Source organism: Phalangium opilio, unplaced genomic scaffold (assembly GCF_054372755.1).
Source record: "Phalangium opilio isolate 3A_F unplaced genomic scaffold, DU_Popi_V2 ptg000002l_1, whole genome shotgun sequence".
NCBI lineage: Eukaryota > Metazoa > Arthropoda > Arachnida > Opiliones > Phalangiidae > Phalangium > Phalangium opilio.
In genome coordinates, this window is record NW_028324144.1 from 7,054,432 (window position 1) to 7,081,614 (window position 27,183).

General features: G+C 34.9%; 2 protein-coding genes across 3 annotated transcripts; both read right to left on the bottom strand.

Moving 5' to 3' along the window:
- Positions 1-4,338: 4,338 nt before the first annotated feature.
- Positions 4,339-14,504, bottom strand: LOC149718495 (uncharacterized). The gene is made up of 7 exons (XM_089860945.1): positions 14,372-14,504; positions 13,648-13,739; positions 13,527-13,563; positions 11,062-11,238; positions 9,623-9,752; positions 5,749-5,957; positions 4,339-4,632 (listed from the first exon to the last, which is right to left on the bottom strand). The coding sequence occupies exons 1-7, from the start codon at positions 14,411-14,413 to the stop codon at positions 4,339-4,341; spliced, it is 981 nt and encodes a 326-aa protein (XP_089717071.1). The 5' UTR covers positions 14,414-14,504.
- A 4,835-nt stretch (positions 14,505-19,339) lies between these two features.
- LOC149718496 (glutathione S-transferase-like) lies at positions 19,340-22,780 on the bottom strand. 2 transcript variants are annotated; one of them, XM_089842150.1, is made up of 3 exons: positions 22,720-22,780; positions 20,898-21,154; positions 19,340-20,437 (listed from the first exon to the last, which is right to left on the bottom strand). In XM_089842150.1, exons 2-3 carry the CDS (start codon positions 21,128-21,130, stop codon positions 19,981-19,983), a joined length of 690 nt encoding a protein of 229 aa, XP_089698276.1. In that variant the 5' UTR covers positions 21,131-21,154; positions 22,720-22,780; the 3' UTR covers positions 19,340-19,980. The 2 variants fall into 2 exon arrangements, with proteins under 2 accessions (XP_089698276.1, XP_089698482.1); XM_089842356.1 differs by lacking the exon at positions 22,720-22,780 and having other exon boundaries at positions 20,898-21,319.
- Positions 22,781-27,183: the final 4,403 nt, after the last annotated feature.

Below are 27,183 nucleotides of genomic sequence, written 5' to 3' on the forward strand. Positions count from 1 at the left end.
AGTGCATAAATACAGGAATTTCTTAAAGTGCATAAATACAGGAATTTGAGAAGTGCGTAAATACAGGAATTTGAGAAGTGCATAAATACAGGAATTTGAGAAGTGCGTAAATACAGGAATTTGATATAGTGCATAAATACAGGAATTTGATAAAGTGCATAAACACAGGAATTTTTTAAAGTGCATAAATACAGGAATTTGAGAAGTGCATAAATACAGGAATTTGATGTAGTGCATAAATACAGGAATTTGATAAAGTGCATAAACACAGGAATTTCTTAAAATGCATAAATACAGGAATTTGAGAAGGGCACAAATGCAGGAATTTGATATAGTGCATAAATACAGGAATTTGATATAGTGCATAAATACAGGAATTTGATATAGTGCATAAATACAGGAATTTGATAAAGTGCATAAATACAGGAATTTGATATAGTGCATAAATACAGGAATTTGATAAAGTGCATAAACACAGGAATTTCTTAAAGTGCATAAATACAGGAATTTGAGAAGTGCACAAATGCAGGAATTTGATATAGTGCATAAATACAGGAATTTGATATAGTGCATAAATACAGGAATTTGATATAGTGCATAAATACAGGAATTTGATATAGTGCATAAATACAGGAATTTGATATAGTGCATAAATACAGGAATTTGATATAGTGCATAAATACAGGAATTTGATAAAGTGCATAAACACATAAATTTCTAAAAGTGCATAAATACAGGAATTTGAGAAGTGCATAAATACAGGAATTTGATATAGTGCATAAATACAGGAATTTGATAAAGTGCATAAATACAGGAATTTGATAAAGTGCATAAATACAGGAATTTGATAAAGTGCATAAATACAGGAATTTGATATAGTGCATAAATACAGGAATTTGATAAAGTGCATAAACACAGGAATTTCTTAAAGTGCATAAATACAGGAATTTGAGAAGTGCATAAATACAGGAATTTGATATAGTGCATAAATACAGGAATTTCTTAAAGTGCATAAATACAGGAATTTGAGAAGTGCATAAATACAGGAATTTGATAAAGTGCATAAACACAGGAATTTCTTAAAGTGCATAAATACAGGAATTTGAGAAGTGCATAAATACAGGAATTTGAGAAGTGCATAAATACAGGAATTTGATATAGTGCATAAATACAGGAATTTGATATAGTGCATAAATACAGGAATTTGATAAAGTGCATAAATACAGGAATTTGATATAGTGCATAAATACAGGAATTTGATAAAGTGCATAAACACAGGAATTTCTTAAAGTGCATAAATACAGGAATTTGAGAAGTGCATAAATACAGGAATTTGATAAAGTGCATAAATACCGGAATTTGATAAAGTGCATAAATACAGGAATTTCTTAAAGTTCATAAATACAGGAATTTGATAAAGTGCATAAATACAGGAATTTCTTAAAGTTCATAAATACAGGAATTTGATAAAGTTCATAAATACAGGAATTTGATAAAGTTCATAAATACAGGAATTTGATCAAGTTCATAAATACAGGAATTTGATCAAGTTCATAAATACAGGAATTTAGTAGAGTTAATGTATATTTTGAGGTTGAGATATGTTTACTTTACGCTTCCAAGGGTTATTTACTACTATCACGGACACATAAAGCTAATAGGAATCATTGTGTGGCCCTTTTCTCAACACATCTAGGCTAATATAATTATGTATGGCGAGTTCAACCTTACGAAGAGTTTATCGCGCTGAGCGTTGAACCTTGCGCTTGAGCTACCAACCAATGGAATCACAGTCAGAAAGATGTCATAACGAATACACGAGAATGATTGTTCTCAAGCCCGGCCCACAAAACCGCATAGAAAATAACTTGGGAGATCAATGATTACTATTAACTCTATGTATTCCATTTACTATACTTCTAACAACTTATTATATTATTACCTATTTTTAATTTAATATTCAATTTAGAAAACTAATACATTTTTAATACTAGTTTGAGAGGAGACACTCGCTTCTGAAAGCAAAAGTGTATTTGAAATTTGATTTTAGAATATTTGTATGATTAATTCTTTTCAAGTTTTTAAATGAGTACTTTTAAATAGATCAAGTTTTGTTAAAATCGGTTAATAAGAAGATTAAATTAAGCCTTTTATTGGCGAAATTGAAGTTCCTAATTCCGCATACCCTACGTCGTAACGTGACCTTTCAAGTACCTAAACCCAATTAACCGCATTCAAAAACATATAATAGATAACTTTGATATTTTTTCAATCACAAATAAAAAGATTCGATAACATATTTACCGTGAAACTATGTAACAACTTGCTATTAATAAACAGTAAAATAGAAACATACCCCCACTTCTAAATATTTCTATAATTATTGCGTAACTTTGAATTGCAATTGACTTTGCATATTCAAGTGAACTACATGTGAAGTTTTTCATGAGCACAATTAAGCTATTTTCATTTCATACGACCAAGATACAAATTTTCGAATAATTTTAAAACCCGGTTCACCCATTGACATATTCTGATATTCGAAAATCTTTCCCCTTGTGCGTCATAATATGAGGTTGGCTATCGCGCGAGCTCTCGCGAATTACGCGCTTCAATTTAAAGTTTAGCCTTAGGAGGAACATTACGCCTATGATTATGACTAAGCCTAAACCGTCGTTATTGTGTTCTTTTTACGTTTAATGTCTCAGGAGACTGACATTAACTATAGTATAGAACCAGAGTTATGAGCCTCCAAAAGTTGGGTGTAATGCTATTGCTATGGACGGGGTATGTTTGTGAACGTTTTGCTTAATTACTCGGCCCCTGTTTGTTGCAACCCTAAATTTTTAGCATGGTTGGATGGGGGCAAATAGGGCTATAACATTCTCAAAGGGAATCCCCGTATCTTTAGTAGAACCAGAGTTATGAGACTAGAAAATTGGGTGTAATGCTACTGCTATGGAGAGGGGTATGTTTGTGAACGTTTTGTTTAATTACTCTGCCCCTGGTTGTCGCAACCCTTGGTTTTTTTTAAAGAAATTTTGAATTTTTTTTTTTTTTTTTGAAGAGAGAAATTTCATTTTGTTGTATCTAACGTTAAGAAGGCAAATGTGCTTTTACTAAATGCCGATATTTGTTTCGTTTTTTAAAGTTCTTGTTTAGTCAGCTTTTAACACTGTATCATATGGATAAATCTCCATGTTATTTGATTGATTAGCAAATCTGACCCTTTGACCTAGACGAGATTTATAGGAGCGACGGCCCCGTCGGCTCATAATCTTTCGTCTTTGGGAGATGCGTCTCTTCTAAAAATATATGTCAAAGTGAGAAATTATTAAATATTAAATATTAAATGTTTTTATTGTCAACTAACCTTTTTCTTGGTGAGATTTTTCATCAGCGAACAACAGAATATAACGATAGCACCTGAACAGATATAAATGTATATCATGAATACCGCTTTTAAGTCAAATATTGTAAGGGTTTCTTGTTTCAAAACTTGTTCATCTGTCATAAACCTTGAGCATCCTTTCTGGCTTTTATACTTTAACACCAAGATGCGGTGGCCAGTTTCCCAAAAAGCCCGAATTCTGAAAATTCAGTAAATTCTATTACAAAACAGCTTCCAAGAATTAAAAATAAATTTTTGAATTATGGCTTTAGACGTGCAATATTTTGGTATCTATTAAGGAAGACAAAATTTTGTTTGTCAAAGTATGGGGTTTGTTATGTTAAAATAAGGTGCGATGAGAGTCATTCCACTGCATAAACAATGCTTTTCGGGTTCTGCTCCCGTTAGAATCGAAATTACAAAAGCAATTAAGGAAACCACCCCTGAATTGGATGCTCTTAAGACTTGGCAGTCTGTTTTAGATGGGGCCAAGAACAAAACTGCAGTTGTGTCAAATGTTGCTCGACCAGTGATTCCAGAACTAGCCACAATAACAATCATTGAATGTATGTACACCTTCAAAGTTGGAGTCTGTGTTTTACATGCAACGATGCCATTAGCCGCTATCTTGGTGGTGGCGGCCATCTTGGCTAACTGGCTATCTCTATAGTCTACACTACTTACACAAAGCCTTGGACAATGGCTGGAGTTATTTTAAGTCAGACGTTTCCCTTTCCGGAAAGAGGTAGTGTCCATCTCCCCTAGACCCTCCCGCAACATTATAGACCCATCCTAGAGGGAGGGGCCACAAAAAATATACCGGAAATGGACCTGGCCAGTTTTGTTGCTCACGTGATTTTTGAGCTACATAATATTCCTCAGTTTCCACTCCCTATGATAAATTCTCTCTGCAAGCATTAAATCTAGCTCCAACTCAGGGGTGGCCATCATTTGCAGTATAATATAATATCAAACCTTCTATTTATTAGTGTCTTAATGATTGGCAAAGTGTCCTTTGATAAACGATGAGCAGAGTAATTTATTTTGAAACTATTTCTTCCGTAATAAAGCCTGACTTTTGCTTTATACGACCACCTACAGAAATATTCCAAATGGTCATAGCTGCCGATGTAAACGGCGCGAGAGGCTTTGTTAAACACATCGTCGTCGCTGGTTTTCTTTTCAATGCCCAATAAAATGCGTCTCTGTTCATATTCTTCTTTGATATGTTTTCCCTCGAACTGAAAAAAAAAATCGGTACAGTCTGAAAACGAATTATATTGAGAATGACAAATAAATTAATTAAAAAACATTAGTGATTTAGATTTTTCTTTCAAACAGGTTTGACGTCAGGAAGATATTAGGCGACTTTGATTTCGTTGATAGAAACTTTCGTTAGAATACAAAGTAGTGATTCTAAAGCATTTTGTAGATATCGCGAAGACTATCGGTAGTGAATAGCTAAATTGTGAATTAAAGGAAAAGTTCAGGTTACCTAACCTTAGAAGTTTAGAACTTAAAAGAAAGGTCCGGTTTAGAAGATATCAATATCGATAACTAAAAATAGACTTTCCCTAATTACGATTAATATAAAATTAATTGGCCCAAAAATTGAAGAGAATAGGAGCGCGCCATTTCTGTGTCACATGAAAATCTCGCACACACGGAATTAACTAAATTGCCCAATATTAGCACATCTGAACTGCTCAAAATAGTATAAAATTAAAATCTACCTCTTCCTAAAACTGTATGAAAATTTTCACAATTATATGAGTTTCTGAACTAAGTTCAATGAAAATGTTGTAAACGTTCGTCCATCTAAACGTTTTTGATTATATTGCTGAATCCACTGGAATAGCTGGTTAAATATATCTCTCTCTCCTTGCTTTGCCCCCCGTCTTCTGAATGAGAGGAAAGTATGAATACTTTTTTTTGATCGGCTTAACGGTCGCGCATGCGCGTTATCATTAAGTTGGCGACAAAGCGGGGTAGCGTCTGCTAGCAGTGCTGCTGGGATAGAAGTCAAATGGCACCATAGTAACCTATGTTTTTGTAGTTTTATTGTAATTATTGTGTATTTAATATATTTATAATAGACAACACGTTTTCCCCTAATCCATTTAGCTTTTTTATTCACTTTATTAGTCACCATGATTGCAATTTGCAAGAAGACAGCAACACACAGAAAGCAGAGCAGACTACGTTATTTAAAAAAGCAAGGACTAAATTAGATAGCCAGTAGTTTATCCAATATGCAAAGCTAGATTCTTACTCCTAGTCGAGAGTATGAAGAGATTTTTATTTAACCAGCTGTTACTGAACTTTTATGTTTATGGGTGATAAAAATTACTACAGACCTCATAGAAAAATTGTAATTCCCAGCTATTTTGTTGAGTTGCAATTGGTATATTCGGATATTTGTATAAGTCGTTTAAAGTGTCAATATTGCAATAAACGTTAACCGTCGCCGCTGTGGAAAGCGATGCTTTGTAAATTTCTACTATAAGAAAGAGTCCCAGAAATTGTAGGCCCGTTAACAATTTTAAAGACAGTTCATTTTCCAATTCTGTAAAAAAAATCGAATTTTAGCAACGTTTATAAAATAAAATAAAATTGAAGTTTGATATGGATGGTCTGATAAGGGTTTGTAAAGAGTCAAAGTCGGCGGAACGTTGAATTACTTTAAAAAAGTCGTTATTGATGTTACAACCCCCCCCCTCCGGGTTTGAAAAAGAAAGTCGCTCCTTCCTGGAAAATAGTGGTTAGTCATTTTCCTATTTTCGTGTTATTCACCCTATTCTGGCAGGTGATACAATTTAGCCAATCACAGCGCATTTGCTATTGCTATGATCGACGGCTCTAGCAAACTCAGGGAGTCTCGTACTTTCGGGAGTAGGGGCTAGACGTTTCTCGTAACCCTAGCTGATCGCCGCCAAGTTCTTAATCCTAACGATGGGAATAGAAGCCAAAAATTGCTTTCTGCGAACACGTTTGCTTCGATTTCCCAACTGCGAACACGGTGAAAGAGACACACTGATGCGTCCAGTGTAATACCTCTCGGTGACGTCATCGTCACTCGGAGATGTAACAAGTTGGGAAAACCAAAATTTACCTCTCCGTGTCAAGAAGATTATATAAACTTAAGTATCCAATGAAAACGTTATGTTTCTGAGTTGGGGTTTCCCATTTTTGTTGTTGTTTTGAAAAATATATCGCAATGCACGGGCCTTGATAGATATAGGAGGCAATGAATGAAGTATATCACAATGCACGGGCCTTGATAGATATAGGAGGCAATGAATGAAATATATCACAATGCACGGGCCTTGATAGATATAGGAGGCAATGAAGGAAATATATCGCATGCACGGGCCTTGGTAGATATAGGAGGCAATGATAATCTCTCTCTTTGCACGAGAGGTTTATCTTTAATATTTAAATAAATATAATTATTTTTAATTATTTTAATCTTCAATAATTAACATTAATAATAGTTAAATCGTTTAAAATAAAGTTATACCTATTATCTTCTCAAACTTTGCTAATATTGACGTTTAAAGTGAAGGGTACCCCTCTTGCCCGCTTTTTTCAAATTTGGGGTATATATACGATTCGTTTCCATTATAATAGTAAGGAAAAAGCGCAATTGCGAAAACCTTTGGTGGCGATCCCACCTTAGGGAGGCTAGACGTTTCTCGTAACCCTAGCTGATCGCCGCGTATATCCTAAAACCAAACGATGATAATGGAGTAGAAGCCAATGATACAGATTGGTGTCTATGTGGAATAGACGGAAGACCAGTGGATGGTGGTGTTAGAAGCCAGTGTAAGTGCAGACTGGTGTAAATGTGGGATTGACAAAGAACAGAAGATGGTGGTGATTAGAAGCCAGTAAGAACAGACTGGTGTCCGTGTGGGATGGACAAAGACCAGAAGATGGTGGTGATTAGAAGCCAGTAAGAACAGACTGGTGTCCGTGTGGGATGGACAAAGACCAGAAGATGGTGGTGTGAGAACTCAAGTAGAGGAGCCATTTCCGTGACTGTGAAAGCAGTTCGGAAATGGCCAACACGTTTGCTCCGATACGCAAACTGCGAACGCGGTCACGTGGGTGTAACAACGGACAGACAGACACACACACAGACAGACACACAGACAGATACGGCCGTTACAGAACCTCTCCTGGACTACGTCACACGGAGAGGTAAAAAGAACAATAACCTTGTGCGGGCTGCATCCGGAGCCTACGAAATCTATCAAGGCCCGTGCCTATCACGAAGCGAGAATATTTATTTAACCGATATAGTTCGCCATGTTCTCACACTTGGTGGCGCTTTTAGTACCGTAAAATAAAAAGTACAGCCCACAACCCCGCTACAATATTAGATCAAGGCTTAGACGTGGAGCAGTGAAGTCACGGTCGCGGATAGTAAGTAAACGTTTTAGAAAAGTTCTAAAGGCCTTCATGGCAAAGTAACCGATCAAAAACAAAAGGTTAAAAAAAACTAAAGGCAAACCTTTGTGTAGAATGTTAATGAAGATGTAATAAAAATTCTTCTTAATTAATTTTGTTGTCATCTATACATCCTAATCAATGGCTTTAATAAAAAGAGAATAACCCCTAAAACATTTAAGTTAATTAAAGGACGGAACCTTTCTCTATCACAAAATGTTTATGAATGGCCCCTAAAATATCAGCGACAATTTATGGAAGACCCCTGTCGCAACTGTAATAAAAGCGCCATCTAGTACACATATAGGGTGAAAATATTTTCTCTATGAAACTGGATATTTCCCCACACAAAATTCGACACGCACGGGTAAAGAACAATAACCTTGTGCGGGCCTAGTCTCATAAAGATAAAGAACAATGGCCTTGTGTGGGCCGCGTCTCATAAAGAAAAAGAACAACGCGAAAAGATATCCACAAGAGGACCAGCAGACGACTACTGCGTTAAAAGTTAAAACTAATGAAACAGCTTTTTGTTAAATTTCCAAACATAATAATTGTTTGAACTACGCAATTAAAATCAAATTTATCATATCGATTATAAACTTAATTTCAAATTGCAATACCTAGACTAATTTCTACTTGCTGGCCTTTTGTGGGTGTGAAAGCAGTGGCAGCAAAACTCATTTTTGTATTAGGCCTATATCTGTCCTTTTCATCTTATTCGGAAAAATTACCAAATAATTCCGTGCCTTCACTGGGCTAATAGGGCTCACTCGGCTTGTAAAAACTATTGCTAGAATATTATTATTTTTGTTTTGCAAAATTTTGTATTTAAGGACTACTTGAATGTACAACCTTTATAAATGCTCATGTACTCATTTTGGATATAGTTGCTTCGAGGGGTCGGACGTTCGGCATTTTAGCGTACGGGATTTTGAGATTTCAAGATTTTGACAAAAATTTTGAGATTTTGAGACTCTGAATGAGATTTTAGAAATCTTGAAATCTAGTCCAAGATTTTAAGATTTTGGGATTTTCAAGGAGATTTTAGAAATCTTGAAATCTAGTCCAAGATTTTAAGATTTTGGGATTTTCAAGGAGATTTTCAGATTTTGAAAGATATTTTCAGACTTCGAGATTTTCTGATTTTTGATGAAATTTTGGGAATTTGCAGGGGATATCAAGATTTACTATTAACTTCCGGTGTTAAAAGGATATTTTGAGATTTTGAAATTAGGTTTAGTTTTCAGACTTAATTTGCCGTAATGAATACTCTAGAAAAATCGAGAAAAATAGCCAAATTTGTAATACAGAACTCTTATATAGCGCAGGCGCCAAAAAGCGAGATGGAAGGCAGAATTTTACCCCCGTGTCTTCCCCTCTTAAATGGATGGAAAACGTATATCGTAAGCACGGGGATTTTCAGATTTTGATATTTTAGGGTGAGATTTTGGGATTTTACGTTAAGATTTCGGGATTTTCAGATTTTATGGTAGGAATTTTGGGATTTTTAGATTTTGACATGAGATTTCGGGGTTTCGAGATTTTAAGGGTAAGATTTCGGGATTTCGAGATCTTCGAGAGAGATTTTAAATAGATTTCAAACGAACTGTACGGGATTTTGACAAACATCCGACCCCTCGAGTTGCTTAGTTTAAAGAATAGCCACCGAATTAAGGATTCATTTCGGTCGCCTATTCTAGCTACTACGCTTCTACACCAAAGCAAAGTAATTCGACCATTATTTTCTTTTAACGATGTTGTAACTAAATTTCTTACCTTTATATAATATTGGAAATGATTCACGGATAAATTGTTGGAATCTACAGAGGCTTCTTTTTGGAATTATTAACTTTAGGATGGTTCTAAAGCTAACAATTGTGAAATTGCAAACTATGAGGAACCAAACCTGAAAAAAACGTTTTAATTCAACCGAAGCTTCATTGCATCTGCGGATCAAGTATGTGATTTGTGAGTAAAACAGCGGTTCCCGTTACAATGTTTGCCAAAACGATTCAAGTTATATTGTAACAACTATTATCAGTCCAGCACAACACAATTTAACCAAATTCCATAACGCTATATTGCAAGAAAGCTCTTTTGCTACAAATACTACAATTGTATTGAGAGTCTTTGACGCTTAAGAACAAACTATTCTTCCACAGAACGATTAATTGCACCACTAATAATAATTTTCGTTGGCTCATTACCTCCATCGGTTTTAATAAATTTTATGTAATAATCATAATAATCTAAGTTACGAATAGCTATCTATAGCTATCTTGTGGCTTATCTGTATATTTTCCAAATATTATAACTGGGATAAGATTATGTTTGAATATTTTATTCGAAAAACAGAAGGCATTTCCAGAGGAAAATGAAGGAGCCTGAGGCGCTCAGCAAAAGGAGGGGGATATTAAAATTCTGGAACTCTTTTCGCTAGTGAAATCAATGGCCGATGTTACAACCCTTCACTTCTAGTCTCATCCCACTTCTGCGGGATCTTAGAGGGAAATAACCGAGGGGTCGGACGTTTTGGAAAAAGTGTACGGGATTTCGAAATCCAATTTGATTTCTTTGGATTTCGTTTGATTTCTTCGGATTTCGTTTGATTTCTTCGGATTTTGTTTGATTTCAGAATTCGATAAAATCCAATGGATTTTATCGAATTTTGAGATTTTTCCCGTGATTTCGTCGGATTTTTCTATTTTTACCGTGTTTTCGACGGATTTTACGATATTTCCCTTGATTTATTTGAGTTTTGAGGTTTTTCGCGTGATTTCCTCCGATTTTGAGATTTCCCCATGATTTCGTGATTTCTTTTGAATTTGGATTTCGTGAATTTTGCAATGGATTTCACGATTTCTTTACTGATTTTGTTTCTGATTTTGTGATTTCGCTTCTGATTTCGTGATTTCTTTGTTGATTTTGTGATTTTTTTACTGATTTTGTGATTTCTTTATACTGATTTTATGATTTCGTTGCTGATTTCGGACTTTTTATTTGATTTCGAAATCAGCCTTGATTTCGGATTTCTTAAATTGGATTTCACGGGTAGCGTACGGGATTTCATGAATGACCGACCCCTCGGAAATAACCTTACAAACGATAATTAAAATTCCTCAGGGAATTGAACGCACTCTAGGCCAATCACAGGTTTATTATCTTTGCCTTTTACTCACACAAGGGGTGGTGAAGTTCAATACATAAATCGTTACCGTGATGGTGAAAACGTTGACGAACGTATCGTACGATTCAAATTTTTTCTCGCAGAATTTACTAAGGAGTTTTTGTTCTACCAGATTGGTCTCGCTAGTGAATGTTTCATTCTCATTTAAATAATAATTAAAAAGGAAATACGTCAAACCGAAGCCAAATGAATGTATATCATATTTCTAAAAGTAAAAAACAATTAATTATATTAGAAAAAATTTATTTTAAAAAGCGTAATTTTTTTATATCTAGCACTAAAGCTATGTTAAAAACCTGAATTAGTGGACAAAGACTAGAAAAAGTAAAAGATAAGGGATTATGGTGAAAGGAATGAAGAACCAGATATTGAAATTTTTCAGTTTAAAGACATGATTCTAGAATAAAAACTAATCATCGTTTTTGTCAACAAAATTCCATTTGCCTAAAATATTTTATCATAAAATTTTGCATTATTTTTGAAAGAACACGTTGTTGTGCATCTATTCTCAAACCACCTAACCCATGGACAGGCAAATGAATGGGGAGCTATTTTTGCTTAGAGCAACGCCTGACACTAGCGCTGTGGCGGCGGATGTTGGAAGTTTTTCACCAAACCTAGTAAAATTCGCGCCATATTGTTTTTTTGTGAGTAGAGGTCTCCAGTCACCGATATGGGGAGAAAATTTGACTAATTTATAAAAGTGAGTTGAATTACATTGATTATTTATTTATTTTAGCCTCTCTCTCTCATTAAAGATTCGTAAACGATTTATTAAGTTGGTTCTTGTAAATATCTTCAATCTAGTCACGTCACTAAGACTGTTAGCATTTTCCGTCGTTCCTTGGCGATTTCCCTTAAAATAAGTCGCCAGTTAAAATCTCATCGTCACTTTTGCATATTGTATTTAAGTCTTGTTCACTCTAAATTGCTGTTTGGTTGGGTTGCCTGGGGTGGCTGCAGCCAATACCTCTTAAACAAAATTGAAGGTGTACTGCGAAAATTTATAGAATTTAGCCCTAGACACTTTTTACCCAAGGCTCAGTATAATTATGAACTCTTTTTAACTATCCTTGATCTCCTTAAAATTAACGACTGTAAAAGTATAAATCATACTACTTTTATTTGCAAATTAGTTCACAATATCATCCCACTCTCGACTCTAGTAAATGGTCTTAACTTTCCGGTCCCCATACATTTTCGTAATCAGTGCACTTTTTACAATCATAAATTGTCAATTAGAATGCAATTTACTTGCAATTTCTTTGTAAATATTTTTGATCTCTTTTCTGACAGCTTAATTCATGTACAAAAACTAATCAGACAGCATCTTATAGATGGTTACTAATTGTTTAAAACCTATTAGCTATAAAAGAAAAAACAACAAAAAAAAGAATTACTAAATTTAATACTACTTTAATCAATTTTTCCTTAAATCAATGTAATTACGTGGTTTTTCTATATTTTTGTATTAATTCGTATAATTCAATATAATTTTGTATTATTCTGCTTAATTTTGTATAATTCTGAATGATTTGTTCTTGTATATTTTGCCCTACTGCACTCTGTGTATATTCGCGTGAGTTGTTCTGCAACTTTTTTATGCACATTAAACTTCAATTTCATTTCATTTCATTTTCATTTCTTTGATGTTACTATTTGTTTTTTCTATTAGTGGTAGAGTCATGAGATAGGACTCCCTAGTTGATTTGGTTTCACGAAATAACACTTGCAATGATATAGGTCTATTATACGCTCACGTAACTAGGGCGTTATTATTAACCGAAATAGTAAATAACCACGATATTGACGTCACCACCAAATGGATCGAAAAAGCTATCATTGCTCGCATATTGTCATGTAGAATCCAAAACCGTTTACAAACTGTAAATCGGTTCTGAAAGTCAAAAATTTTAACATCACGTTAGTTCCAAAACCATCAATTACGTCTAACTCTCGTCAATCCGTTTCATTAATTTATCAATACAAGAACCTTTAGTACGTTATATGTCAATCAGAACACAAATATGTTTGAAGGTAGCAATATGATTTGTTATACGATAGAAGTTAATTTTGCTAAACGATTGCTGGGTTTACAGTCCTACACACGGGACTTTTCTATAGAGTAAACGGATAGGTCATATCAGATTGTGATTTCCGAATCAACACTTTAAAGTTGAAGCTCAGATTTTACGAAAATCATGTCTAATAAGTATGAAATCTTTTTGATCAACTAATATTGCCAAAAGTGAGACCACGCAGAGATCTGTTTTACTTAATCAAATGTTATTTCATTTAAGTTTGATCTTAAATTAGATGAAAGAATCAATAAATGTTTTTTCAAAAATAGATCCAAAGTACCAAATTCAAACAATATTATATAGATAACCCTGGTCTTTGGTTTTTTAGGCATTTGCAAATAGAAATGACTTTTTCACCGGTATTTAAGCTTTATCGAATAATTAAAATCAGTGCAAAATAAAATTGATCTACCTTTTTTAGTGAGTCGTCCGAAACTATAACCTTGACTCTGAAAATAACATATTTCATCTCATTAAATCTACGTATCTTCACATGATGCTAACGAGAATTAGTTCAATTTTGATTAGCTTACTTGTCTTTTGGATACGAAAATAAAAATTCGTAAAGTAATTTATACATTGCATGTGAAATGAAATAGACTAGTTTGCCATTTTTAAGTTCCACCTATTAAAGTGTAAAGTTATGATTATTTGGTATCTACACGTTGGTCATATTCGTCGCTCCTTTATATTTATAAAATATTTTTATAAAGATACTGATTCTTATAACATATTGTGTCTGATTAATTATTTATTGTCTAATCTACGCCTTTATAATTATTTGATGTCTAATTTTTAGCTTTGTAATTATTTCACGCTTATAAACAAATAATTTACTTCAGTAAAGATACACTAATTCTACAAATCATTAAAACTGAACATTCAACGATTTAAAATTGTGGTTTTTGTATAACGTAAAGATATTGCAGTTTAGTTTATTGTATCAATGGCGGCATCATGCATGATACCGAACTACTGACTTGTATCGTAATTTCTTTTTTAAATAAGGAGGCTAGATCCGTGATTTCAGTGACACTTATTTGTGCTCACTGGTGATATGATGGGAAATTCAAATTTGGTTGAGCCAAGTTCAAGTTTATCGCTTTTTTTTTTATTTAAGTATTATATTTTACGCTTAGAAGATCTGATATTTTTGGAATAATAACATGAATATACGAGTGTATCTGCACCCGTAATTAAATTGAAAAACTATTCATACCAATTTGAATTATAAATTAAAAAATTATTAACAATTACCTTATTTGCATTAACCAGAATAGTTAGATTATTTAAGTCCATCCTCTTGTTAAAATTAGATTATTTGAGAGCGGTAGTCAAAGTGACCAAAATCGCATCTTTGGGAAACGTTTTGCAAAGAATAAAATATCTACAAAAAGAATGCAAATATATTGGTGTTCACGAGCAGTTTTCACCAATTGAAAACCGCATATCTTTGTACTCAAAATCAATATTGTTTAAACCATGGTGTACTTTACCAACTGTTAAACTTTCCCTTTAATACACGACAATTAACAAACTACATTGTGGTATAACTGTTTTAATTCTTATAGAGTTTTAAGAAGTATACAATTTTGTTTAGCGTACCACTGTCTGAGTAGCACAAATATTTCAGTTCATATTCCAATACAAAATAAAAGGACTGTGTTAGAATAAAAGGCAACGCAAATAACTTCTCAAAAGGCTCTGAAGCGAGTGCGGTGCATATTTCCGTAATGAAACGTTTCGATCTAAGTTATGCTTTAGTGCACACTATAATAATTAGCCTGCTTTCGATGCACTACGAAACAAAATATTGTTTTATAAGGAAAGTAATTGGAAAAGAATATAGGATTGCAAGGGATACATAAACGAGCTATTTAAATTGGTTGCATTATATATGTTAAAACAGGGTTAGATTGAATTTTAGAAGCAGGAATTGAGAACTATTACTATTTACTTCAGTCCGACTCATAGCCCAGTATAGAGCCCCTCCCTCCAACACGTAACGAAAAGTTTAAATTATATTATTGGCTCACTGAAACTACGTTTTGATGACGTTGCTGACGGGGACGGCGAAAAAAACGTAATTCCTTTTTACCTCTGTCGCTTTGACCCGCCTCTTCTTTCATACCCCTCCGTCCCGTGGAAGGGGGTCCGGGACTTGGACGCGCGCTCTCTGTTCTCCATTCCTACTTTTAAAATTAAATCAATCCCTGGTTAAAACCAATATACACTGTACAATAAGCTTTTCACGTAATCTCACTTTACGTTCAGCAAATCCGAGAAAAGAAACAATTAACAATAACGGTGACACTCAATTAGATACGATAATGATTCATTGTATATTTTTAATCTTTACATTCCATAATTAGTGGCACTTTGAATCGTAAAGCTTCCCTTGGCGAGGCCGGAAAAATTTTCGTCTATTCCATTTTTAGTTTAATCGTATGAAAAAAATATATAACTCCCTATAAATATGAAATGTAGTACATTTTCATACTACAGCATTTGCTTCCAAATTTGGCGCGCTTACACTCTTACGCCCCGTAGGAGAAGTTTTGGTACTACGAGTAAAGGAGGGCGAAACCGCCGCCGCCACCTAAGGTGTCCGCGAAAAGCACGATGGGCCGGGGAAATATGGCCGCGCCCGTAGAGACACAAGCGAGCGGACACATGGACAAAGCAATACTGAAGGACGGATGGCAGAGGGAGAAAGTTGAAAAATACTTGTTAATTCGCCTTCTAGCGGCAGATAGTAGCAAACCGGATAGTGGGGCATAGGGGGGAATCAACGTTCTGGCGCAGGAAGCAGCTAACGTCTTACTTTGTCTAGATGGCGCTTGCTTTTTCCGGGATTTGACTCAGTATTTTTTATAACCCCCCGTCCATTTTGGGGCTGAAAAGGGGGAAGTAAGCTTAACGTTGGATGTTTAGTCGTTTAGTATGGGGCTCTATGGGCTGCCATCGGTCCTTCAGTATTGCTTAGTCCATGGCGGACACAAGACATTCCTTACGCCTAGGTCGTCAAAATCTCGCGCCATCTATTAAACTATTAAGATAATTTTGACAAGCACTTAATCAGTTTTAACTATCACAACAATAACTTCTAGACCCTTAACGATTTAATTACAATATAAAATTTGAAAACTATTAATCAAATATTTCATCTTTTTCAACGCCAAAAATCTTAATAGAAGCATTTATAAATTTCAATACAAGAAAATGCTGTTTACATTACTTAAAATAGAGAGTTTCATACTTATAGGGAGCTATATATTAATTTCTTATGGTTTAATGAAACTCGAGGTTTATATCATAGATTTGTTTTTCGTAATCAACTTAAGAGGGAAAGCTAATCATAATGCCTTGTTGGCATTATATCGACCGTTCTACTCAAAAGCCGGTCTTTTGTATTCTATGAGAGCGTTGTTTCTACAAAAGCCTAGATTATTATTAAAGATTACTAATATATTAGAGTGTATAATTGCAACATTTTGTTGTGTTTATTTCCTTATATATTTCATTTCAAATCACAATATTGAGGCGACTGATGACCCCAATATGTAGCGTATAGTAAAAAAGCATGGCACTTTGTATTCCATTATATTGCACTGTATGATTTTAATGTAAACTGACTCTATCGTCATTCACGAAGAATCCAGTGGTGATCACGGCATTCACTGAGAAAAAATCACCGGAATTAATTGGAAATCAAACAGGAATCACAAGTAATCTGCGGCGATAACGGGAAATCGGTGTAAAGATTATGGAATTCTCCTAAAATAATCGTAATCACAGAAATCAAGGAATTCGTTCAGTAATCAAAGGAATTCACATAAAAATTCAGAAATCAGGTGTACAAAATTTTGACGAATGACTAGCCCCTCGTTTTATTGATCCGTTTTAAAAACCCGCTTGAAGTCATTGATCAACTTTGTTTTTTAGCTTCAGCTCTCTATGCGAGTCGTCATACGTTTACTCCAAGGTCCGATAGTCATGCCTAATATCAGCTTAATTGCTAGAGATGGCTCGACGAATAAAAGACGAGCGTTTCTGGTTGTATCGATTTTAAGCGATTCCATAATATTTCAAATAAAATATTTGAATTAAAAGCCGTTTTTTTTCGTTAGCAGCAGACGGATATCTAAATTGTTAAACTTTTATCTAACACTGTCCTGGGCTTATTTTCATCCGCAATTTTATCGGAATAATAATTTTTACCATAGATATTTGAGTGAAGTAAATTAAATATGGTATGCTTACTGAAAGAAATTATCCACTATGACTAACTAAAGTTTCCTTTTTCCAATATTTTTCCTCTGTACACGGGCAGCTCTCATGTATTTGAAAAACATGTTTAGCACTTTGCCCTATAATGATGACGTAGAAGAAAAACCCTCTTGGGTTTGGGACTCAGGTGAAAAGAAGAGAGCTGGCTGAGAGGGCCGGGATACAAAAAGAGACACTTTTTCTTTGGACTTCGTTGTAGAAAGACATGACAATAAATTTCTAAACTTTTAACTATTTTATCCCGAGCGATATTTTATTCCCGAATCCCTCGGAAGTTTATTTTTGTAACTAAAGTGCGCGCTTCTGCCTATGTCCAAGACTGCCTGCAACTCTTCCGTCTCGGGGTTTTCAGCAATTGCGATTATTAAAGGAGACTTGGATTTATAAAAAGGGTGGTACAAAGGGATCAATACTAAAACACACTCAGAATGCTTACTAGCAAAGTATATATTACAGCTGGATCATTACGAACGAAGGTGGTTTTACGACTTTGGGTTTGTGTTAGTTATAACAAGAGAAAATAGAAGAGAGTATAATACTTCAGCCTCGGCGTACTGCGCCTCGTTTGAGGGGTTACATTTCTACCGCTCTAGCGTCGCAACCCCCTTTGCAGGATCGCCTCATCACAGCTTTTAGAGAGAGATAAATAGTTCCCACAAAGCACACGGCGGACGAGGTAAGGCTGTCTCTCCCAGAATTACATGAGCATCGCTACTTACCAAAAACACAATATCTGACCTCTAACCTCCTGATTGGCTACTTCAAGTTTTAGAGGGTAAAAAACTGGACGACCCTCAAATCAGGTAGAAAGCAGGGCTAAAGTTAAATTTTGACCCAAGTATTATACTCTCTTATATTTTCTCTTGGTTATATAGATCAGAATTTATATACTTTGATGTTTAGTTTATAAACATTTTCATGGCAATAAATAGACATGGCATTACAAGTAAAAAATTTTCATCTTTATGGGAAAGTAACAGACGTAAAAGAAATAAAGTATGTATGCACTTAATTATAATGCTGAGTTACGTTTTTCCCTCGGGTATATGAATTTGCAAGACTAAGACAGTGTTTGCTGCAATAATATTCAAACATAAGCATATCAAACCACCCGTAAGCGTGAATTCACAATAAGACCACGGGTAATCACCATTGTACAAGGGCGCCAGAGAGAAATTTGAGGTTCTACGCCACCTAGAGGGAAAACGAAGCAATTCTCTCCTTCCCGATTCCAGTGTTGCCAATGTTTGAAAGTGGATTTTCCCACTTCCATTTGAAAAATTTCCCACATTTCCCACACCCCCTTTTTAGCCCCGCCCCCAGCTAAAATATGGTGGAAACGTTACAGTCATATTTATCTGTACTATTTTTTCCTACTAGGTTTAATATGGAATATCACTGCGCATGGCTTTGACAATATGTACAAATGCGCCAAAACGCTTTAAAGCTTTAAAATTCTCAAAATATGCTACTTTTTTCCAGCGCCAAATTTAAAGTCACCGAATTTATTTCGAAATATCGCTTGCAACTATTTAACCGAGCAAATTTTTCGAAAATTCAATAATTTTAACTACATATTCTGCACTATTAACACTTAAACTCGAAAATTCCCACATTTAACCAATTTTGGAAAAAAATTACCTTTTTCCCACAGAGCCTAAAACCTTACCAAAATTTCCCACGATGTGGGAAATTTCCCACACATTGGCAACACTGCCCGATTCTCCCTACCACCTTGTAACCCGGAAATCTAAGCAGTCGTCTGCTTCTGCAATAAATGGCAGCGGTAATCGGTTTAGTACGGGCTTTTAAGACTTAAGTTGTTTGTTTAAGATTAGGAACAGCAAATTATCTCGAATTTTTAAAGAAAATGGGAAAAACTCTTAGTGATAACTAAGTGTACACAGTACAACTGGTTTCTTACGAATAGGATAAGTACAAAAGATAAAAGTGTAGGTTGCCGCATGCCTTTATTACGCGAACTTCAAAATCCACGTTTTAGCCCCACTAGCAGACGACAATGTTTGTTATGATTACAAGTATTAATAGAGGTAGAGCTTATAATAGGTAAGTTTGAGATATATATTAATCCTTGTATTTATTCCCAAGCTTCCGGTAGCATCCCTTGCGCGATTTGAATAAAGTTTCCCTTTTGTGCCACCAGGAAGACTTGTGTCGCGAGTTTTACCTAGACAATGCCTGTGGCTCATTTCCCGCCGATTCACGCTTACGGGTGGTTTGATATGCTTATGATTCAAATTATAGATTTGCGTGTACAGAGCATTTGAGAATTGGTTTCGTGCAAGCACTCAAGCCAAAGTACAGGAGTATAAATACGTTATTTTGAAATTTATATAAAATAAAGTAGTGTTGATCGCGTTCAACTGAACTTGTTTATAGATATAACTTGAAGTTTCATTCTTTGTAGTATATATGTTGGTTACTTGAAAATATGACAAGCCCTGAACTATCGTTTAATGTTCGCGTTTGCACGAATAATAATTCATTATTGTTCAATTACAAAATTTATTTCATGAAGATAAATCATGTGTATTTAATTCCATAGTTAATACTTTTTAAATGGTTCGTTTGGGTGCATCTCCGTTACCACCCCATTTAGCGAAAGGGTTATAGAATGGCCATATCTTATATTTGCCTCCTTGCATGTATTTCTGAACTCCTGGTAAAGCTTCGAGACGCTTGATGTAGGCGGCGATGTTGGGGTAATCAGTCACTACTTTAGGATGTAAGTAAATCAACTGGTCCAGACATTCCACCATCAAAAAGTCGACGTAGGTCAGCTTGTTTCCCACCAGCCATTGATCGTCCTTCAAACGGTCCGAGACGTTTTTGACCCACCCAAGTTGCCTTTGCTCTCCCATTTTCTTGACCTCTTCGGAACCAGAATCATATTGGAAATAAGCGACACGTACAAGTTCGTTCATGATATCCCTCGTTATTTGCTCCAAGGTATTAACTCTGATTTCGTCCAATTCGTTTGTGGCCAGAAGTCCGTGTTTCTTCGCCAAGTACCTGTAGTTCATTGAATTTTGTAAATTAGGCTTAAATAATCCTGAAAGGTGTCCAAAAAATAGCAGACAACACAAAATACTCCAAACATAACTCGATAACAGCAAAGAGAATATACCAAGAGGGGCAGAAAGTTTAGCCTTTCACAAGGCTTTTGAATAGCCCGGCCACGGTTTTGGAGTAACTAGATCCGGTTTTTGTTGATTGGCTAAGAAGCGATGCCTTTCATTGGTTAAATTATGTCGGCTGCTTATTTTTGGTGGTGGCAAAGGGTTGAATCTCTGGGTTGGCCGTTAACGTGCAAAAGGTAATTGCTAAGCAGACAACACGGTCACGTGAACAACCGGAACTAGTTTCTCCAAATTCAGAGCCGGTCCCTATTTACAAAGTTTCTGCTCCTCTTGGTATATTCTCTTTGATAACAGAGACCCGGGTGGCAAAATGTTTATTTATTGAAGTTTACCTCATAATGGATAATGTTTGAGATATTTTAATATCTCCATCGATGTAGTAGGGGATATTCGGGAATTCCAACCCTAATTTTTCTCTATCCCGCATCCATTCATTGTTGTCGAAATCGGACAAATCTCCAAATTCATATCTTTTATCCTCAAAGTCGACCCCGATGTAATGGAGAAGAGTTCGAACGGGTTCTGCCAAACCACGAATGTTCCAATATCCAACCACTGGAGCCATGATCGATGATTTTACTTTTAGCGACTATATTTGCAAAGGAATCTACTTGAAATGTTGAAAAACCAGTATTAACAAGACGGCCCAAGGGCTCGAAATAGTAGCCACATCGTACGAGTGAATAGCCCCTCTATACCCTACCCTAATGAGTGAATAGCGCTATCTTTTACAATGCTTAAAGGATTTACCGTGCATGAAATCAGAGTTAATAGCCCCTCGATGCCCTACTCTCAACAGCGATAAAATTATAACCGTATAAATTTACTTATGCTGCAATTATAATATTCCGGCGAATCGAAGAACAGATAGTTTTAGTGATAATCCCCTCGATGAGTTTACAACATAGACTTTTGCCGATGCACACTTATCGTATCTTATAAATTTCTAACAAGGACTTATGCCCAGAAACGTTTGAAAGAGAAAGTTTAGTTATAGTGATTATTCCCTTGAATTACCTTTAGCCATGCGCCTAAAATGATCAATCGCATAACGCTCATTTAACACTATGTTAGCTCTATCTAAACCCATATTTGAATTAACCGCCAAAACGTTCCAGTCAAACATAACATAGATGGCGATAGCTACCGAATGAGAATAAAACACATGAGGAGCGCGGTAGGAAACGGGGAAAATCGTTACCTATTTAATTAGCACACTTAATTAATATAAAATCTGTAACCGACTTCAGTTATCCCAGGGATGTTTGATATATCGACACTATAGGGACAAAAGGTGGGGTAAAAAACCGAGCCGGTGCAAAAATCGGACGCCTGGTGGCAGGGAAAAGCGTAATTATATTCATGACGTGAAGTCGCGCGAAATCCGAAGGCGGGAAGAAAATGATTTACTGATTGGTTGAAATAAAAAAAGGCGAGAAATGTGAAAGATTGCTTTAAACTTTTTTGGCGCAATTTCAACGAGTTACCTCAAAATTGCGTTTTCACTCTTTTAAACTGAAAACTATTCGTAAATTAATAACTTTAAGCAATAAATTTTTCATTCATCTTTCAATTCACAGTGCTTTAGAAGATCAAAATTTGTACAATGAATACCAAAAAGTAGAAAAACGACTAAACAGAAAACATCTTAAAATTCAACACTAAAAAGAAAACATTCACCTATTTATACTAAGTTTAATATTAATTAACTACTACTCACTGAAATAACTTGAAATTTCATACAATTAAATAAGCTTCGTGTTGTTTTCGTTCATGTTTTAATTACTAACATAACTCTCTTCATCGTCGTTTTTAACTTTTATATGCATCGCAGGTGTGCAGTACTACTAGCAGACGAATCATCACATAGTTACGATTCTCCCGCAATGCAGATGGCGCTGTCGTCGGCCTCAAAAACTTGCCCCTTTTTTAACATTACGGGTATACGAAGAGGCCGATCCCTATAGAGTGTCGATATATCAAATATCCCTGGTGGGTTGAGGTACAATAGAGTTTTTTTTAAGCTAAAATCTGACGATAACGAAAGCGACAACCCCGGCCACTACTACTACTACTACGGCTCGGGGTCGAACTAAGAGCCTCATCGCATACTACAATGTGACTAAAAATATTTAAATTGAGCAACAGACTTACCGAAGATAACCCTTCTCCTTATCGGACGAAGCCGAGAATGAGTCTGAGAGAGTGAGTTAGCGAACGTCTATAAACGCTTTGCATTTATTATTTTTTTCTTTGCATGTATTATTTTTTTCTTTGCATTTATTATTTTTTCTTTGCATTTATTATTTTTTTCTTTGCATTTATTATTTTTTTCTTTGCATTTATTATTTTTTTCTAAGTATTTTAAACAATCAAGGTCGGAATAATCAAGGGAAAAACTACTACGGTTTTTGTTTAAAAAATTCAGCCAGGTTGGGATCAGGTCAGGTGTGACTGTTTTAAAAAATATTGCATCTATGCATGCCTGAGATATTTGAGGTCATAGGTGAAATAAACAACTATAGCATGGATATTTTACGGAGGTAGAAATAGAGTTTCATGTCCATGTAAATACTAAATACTCTTTGAAACCAGGGATAGATTTAATTTTAGAAGTAGGAATGGAGAACAGAGTAATCTGGGTGCGCGTCAAAGTCCCGGACCCCCTTCCACGGGACGGAGGGCTATGAAAGAAGAGGCGGGTCATAGCGACAGAGGTAAAAAGGAAGTACGTATTTTTTGCCGTCCCCGTCAGCAACGTCATCAAAACGTTGTTTAAGTGAGCCAGTAAGATAATTTTAACTTTTCGTTACGTGTTGGAGGGAGGGGCTCTATACTGGGCTATGAGTCAGACTGAAGAAAATAATAACCGTTCTTCATTCCTACTTCTAAAATTAAATCTATCCCTGTTGAAACTAACCGTCGAAATAACCGCTTGATGTTCCAAATTTGAGCTGTTCCAAGTTAGAGCAGCTGACTCGATTTTGTTCGAACAATTTTATTTGGTTTGGTTTGAATGGGATATTTTTTCCTCAGTGATTTACCCCTCTAAAATACAGAGCTCGATTTTTTGCTTGGGGAGGCGGGGTTCACGGTTCTTTTCCTATATACTTAATTATATTAAGTTTAAGCTTATTCTGAAGATAGCGATATCATAGCTTCTAAAACGGAGTGAAGTTAAAATGACACAAATGTGAGTCAAAACGGGAAACTGGTGATTTCAACGCTAGCATGGCATTGTTGTTTCAGCTAAGCTTATAAATAGTAAATGGATGGTAAAGGGATACTTTAACAACAACTGCATTTCGCACTTCTGCGTTAAATATCTATAATTCATGTATTTTCGCGTAAGATTTTTTTTGCATATGTTGACAACGCCCATTGGTTCGTGCACGCGTGAAGTATATATTTTTTTCAACAAAAGATTGGTCAAAATCAGTTAACGTAACTTTATAAACCATATTCTGTCATTGTGTATAGTGTTTTCTTAAGCATAAAATTGCTTTTATTTATTCGAGAAACGATATAAAATTTATATTGACTTTTTAAAATTTAAAATTTGGAAGATTTAATACCAATATTAATTTTAATTTATATTCTATTTTACTTCCGACTTTTGAGAAGGGTGTATGAACGTTCTTAAGCCTTTTTTATCATTTTAGAAAGAAACCAACATCATAGGCGGGAGGTTGCCATCTTGGGTTATTTTCCTGGTGCCAATAACCAACACCACACGGAATTCATTAGAGTTCTCTACACGAGAAGGAAATAAGCCAAGATGGTGACCTCCTTCGCCTCTTTGGTATTTGCTTCTCTTCTGGAATTAATGTAATAGTCTATTAATATGTTTGGTCCCTTCACGCTCCCTTAAATCATTAAGATTGCTTAGTTACTGAAACTTTATTATGTACTATCTGTTACCGGCGGCGTCGCTCGCGTGTAATAAGAACTACCATCAAAATGATATAAAGAATGGGTAGATTTTACTGATGACTAATATTTTTGTAGCACTCTAGGAGCGAAGGCACTCGGCGTTGCCCGTCAGCCCGGCGGGACATTTTTTATTACTATTCATGCGGACATTATTCCATAAAGAAGGGTTTTTAAATTTCTGGCCGCCATTTAAAAAGATGGCAACAAATTGAACCCAAAAGACCATTCAGCCCGTTTACAGGTTAAAGGAAACCAGTGTACTAAATATTTGCGAAATCGGTTGAAACGCGCGGACTTTCTTGCTTAGAGAAGATTTTTTTACATTTTTGGGCGCCATTTGTTAAGATGGCGGCGGATTCGAAACATCTTTCTTGATACGCGCCTACTACTTTTGAGTAACGTTCCCGCAAATTTTCAGCCTCCTAGGGCAAGCGGTTTGGGCTGGGCGTTGATAATAAGTCAGTCAGTCAGGACTTTGATTTATATAGATATAGATTGAACTTCATTAATATTTTACGAAGAAAGCCAGAGATTTTTTTCAAAAAAATATTATTGATTAAAAATGAGCATATTCAGTTCAATAGAATAAGTTTCTCCTTTACTTCAAGACGTTAAAATACCGTTTGCATGATAATAGTTTCGCAACAAATTTGAGATTTTTTTATTATTATTTCAAATGTTGTACATCTACTGCAAAATTTTAATATAATTTAGTTATCCGCCCTAAATTAACAAACGTGTAACGATTACGTCAGAAAAATATCACATTTGCCATTGACTCATTTATTTAACTATTTAAGCAGACAAGAATTTGAGGTCTTGCTAAGTTAGTAACATAGGCGTACTTTAGTGAGATATAAATATGCTTCTCAGTATAATACGCTCTGGAGACTATGTAGTAGTGCATTTAAAGAAATGTACTACTAAATTACAAAATCAATCTCATCTTGATTGGTAATTTTGACTTGGTATCATTCAAAACATTTTAAAGACTTATGGACATTCAAGTTTGATTTATGGGTAATTTCTAAGAAAATATTTATGTTAATTAATAAATTTTATGTAAGTAATTTATATGTTATGAACGTCTCCAGTTAAGTTTTATCAAAAGTATAAATTGTATTGGATCTAATTTGAATAAAATATAAAAGATGAATGATTCAGCTAACGTTTTAAGCAATTTATTCTTTTAGCTCCTAACTTTGCAGGTTTCCCATTCCTAGGTTAATAATATCTTTGAAGGTACACTTTGTGTAGAGGATTCAAATATGCCTAGTTCTTCCAATTATATGATAATATTTTCATTAAAAATAGTTATTTTAGAAAATGATATTTCCAAACTGAAGTAATGAACTGTTTCTCTAAGTAGTAATCTATATTCAGGAATGCATTTTTAGGCACCATATTGATGGGACACCCGATTTGTAACACGTCCTTTAGTGAGCTACTCATTCTTTCGTAGGTTTATTTTCAAAAAAATGGTGGATGTACCAGTGATGTAAAACTTGCCTTCGAGTACTGTCAACTTTAACATTCCTCACATTTTCAATCTGATTTATAAGATTCGTATCTACACTTTTAAAACTTTTTTTTTTCAAAATACACAAATCCCAACAAAAACATCTCTGTAAAAATATGCCAAGTTGTTTGGCCATAAAAAGAAGTGAGATTGTTTGGCCGTAAAAAGAAGTGAGATCTAAAATACGGCCAAGTTATAATCTCCAGGTGAACCAACATTTTATTCGACTTAAAACTTCTCAAGAATGTTTTTCTGACTTGGCCATTAGCATTTCAAAGATTCGTTGAATTCCAGATATGGATCGAAATTAAAATATTAAATCAAATTGGTTAAATATTCTTGAATAACCTTTGTGGTTAAACTTGTAACTTCCGTTCTTCACCTTCACGGGCGCAAAGAAGAAGGATGCAAGTTTGGAATGCTAATGGCCAAGTCAGAAAAACATTCTTGAGAAGTTTTAAGTCGAATAAAATGTTGGTTCACCTGGAGATAATAACTTGGCCGTATTTTAGATCTCACTTCTTTTTACGGCCAAACAATCTCACTTCTTTTTATGGCCAAACAACTTGGCATATTTTTACAGAGATGTTTTTGTTGGGATTTCACTCCTTTTTGTACGTGCATGTTCTTGTAGAATTATAGAAGTAGGATTATGAAGTGAAATAAACATTTGTACTTTAATATTAAAAGACGAAAAAATTAAATTATAATGACCTATTATAGAACCATTTCAGACGAAATGAAAAGGAAATGAGTAAAAATGTATTTACTTAAACATTAAGTAAAAAACATTAATTTTACAATACGAAAGAATCATATTAGTAAAAAATATTAATATTAAAAGACGAAAAAATTAAATTATAATGTCCTATTACGAGGGGATCTAAATTATTAAACCCCCATTTCAGGGGCTAACAGGGGAAAATTCCCGCTTTTGGGACTTTTTCCTTTCTTTGTATGCTAATTCCTACTTGTATGCCAAATTTTATCATTCCCGCAACACCGGAAGTGCCCTAGAGGTTTAGATGATGACTCTAATTCTAAACCCCCATTTCAGGGGCTAAAAGGGGAAAACTCCCGCTTTTGGGACTTTTCCCTTTGCTTGTATGCTTAGTGGAACAAGAATGCCAAATTTCATCATTCTAGCACCACCGGAAATGCCCTAC

Coding starts and splice junctions, on each gene's coding strand:
- LOC149718496 (XM_089842150.1), bottom strand. CDS start 21,130: ATGGCTCCAGTGGTTGGATATTGGAACATTCGTGGTTTGGCAGAACCC. Junction 20,438..20,897: donor CAAACATTATCCATTATGAG/GTAAACTTCAAT, acceptor AATGAACTACAG/GTACTTGGCGAAGAAACACG.
- LOC149718495 (XM_089860945.1), bottom strand. CDS start 14,413: ATGGACTTAAATAATCTAACTATTCTGGTTAATGCAAATAAG. Junction 11,239..13,526: donor CGGACGACTCACTAAAAAAG/GTAGATCAATTT, acceptor TTTTACTTTTAG/AAATATGATATACATTCATT. Junction 5,958..9,622: donor ATTTCCAATATTATATAAAG/GTAAGAAATTTA, acceptor TTTTTTTTACAG/AATTGGAAAATGAACTGTCT.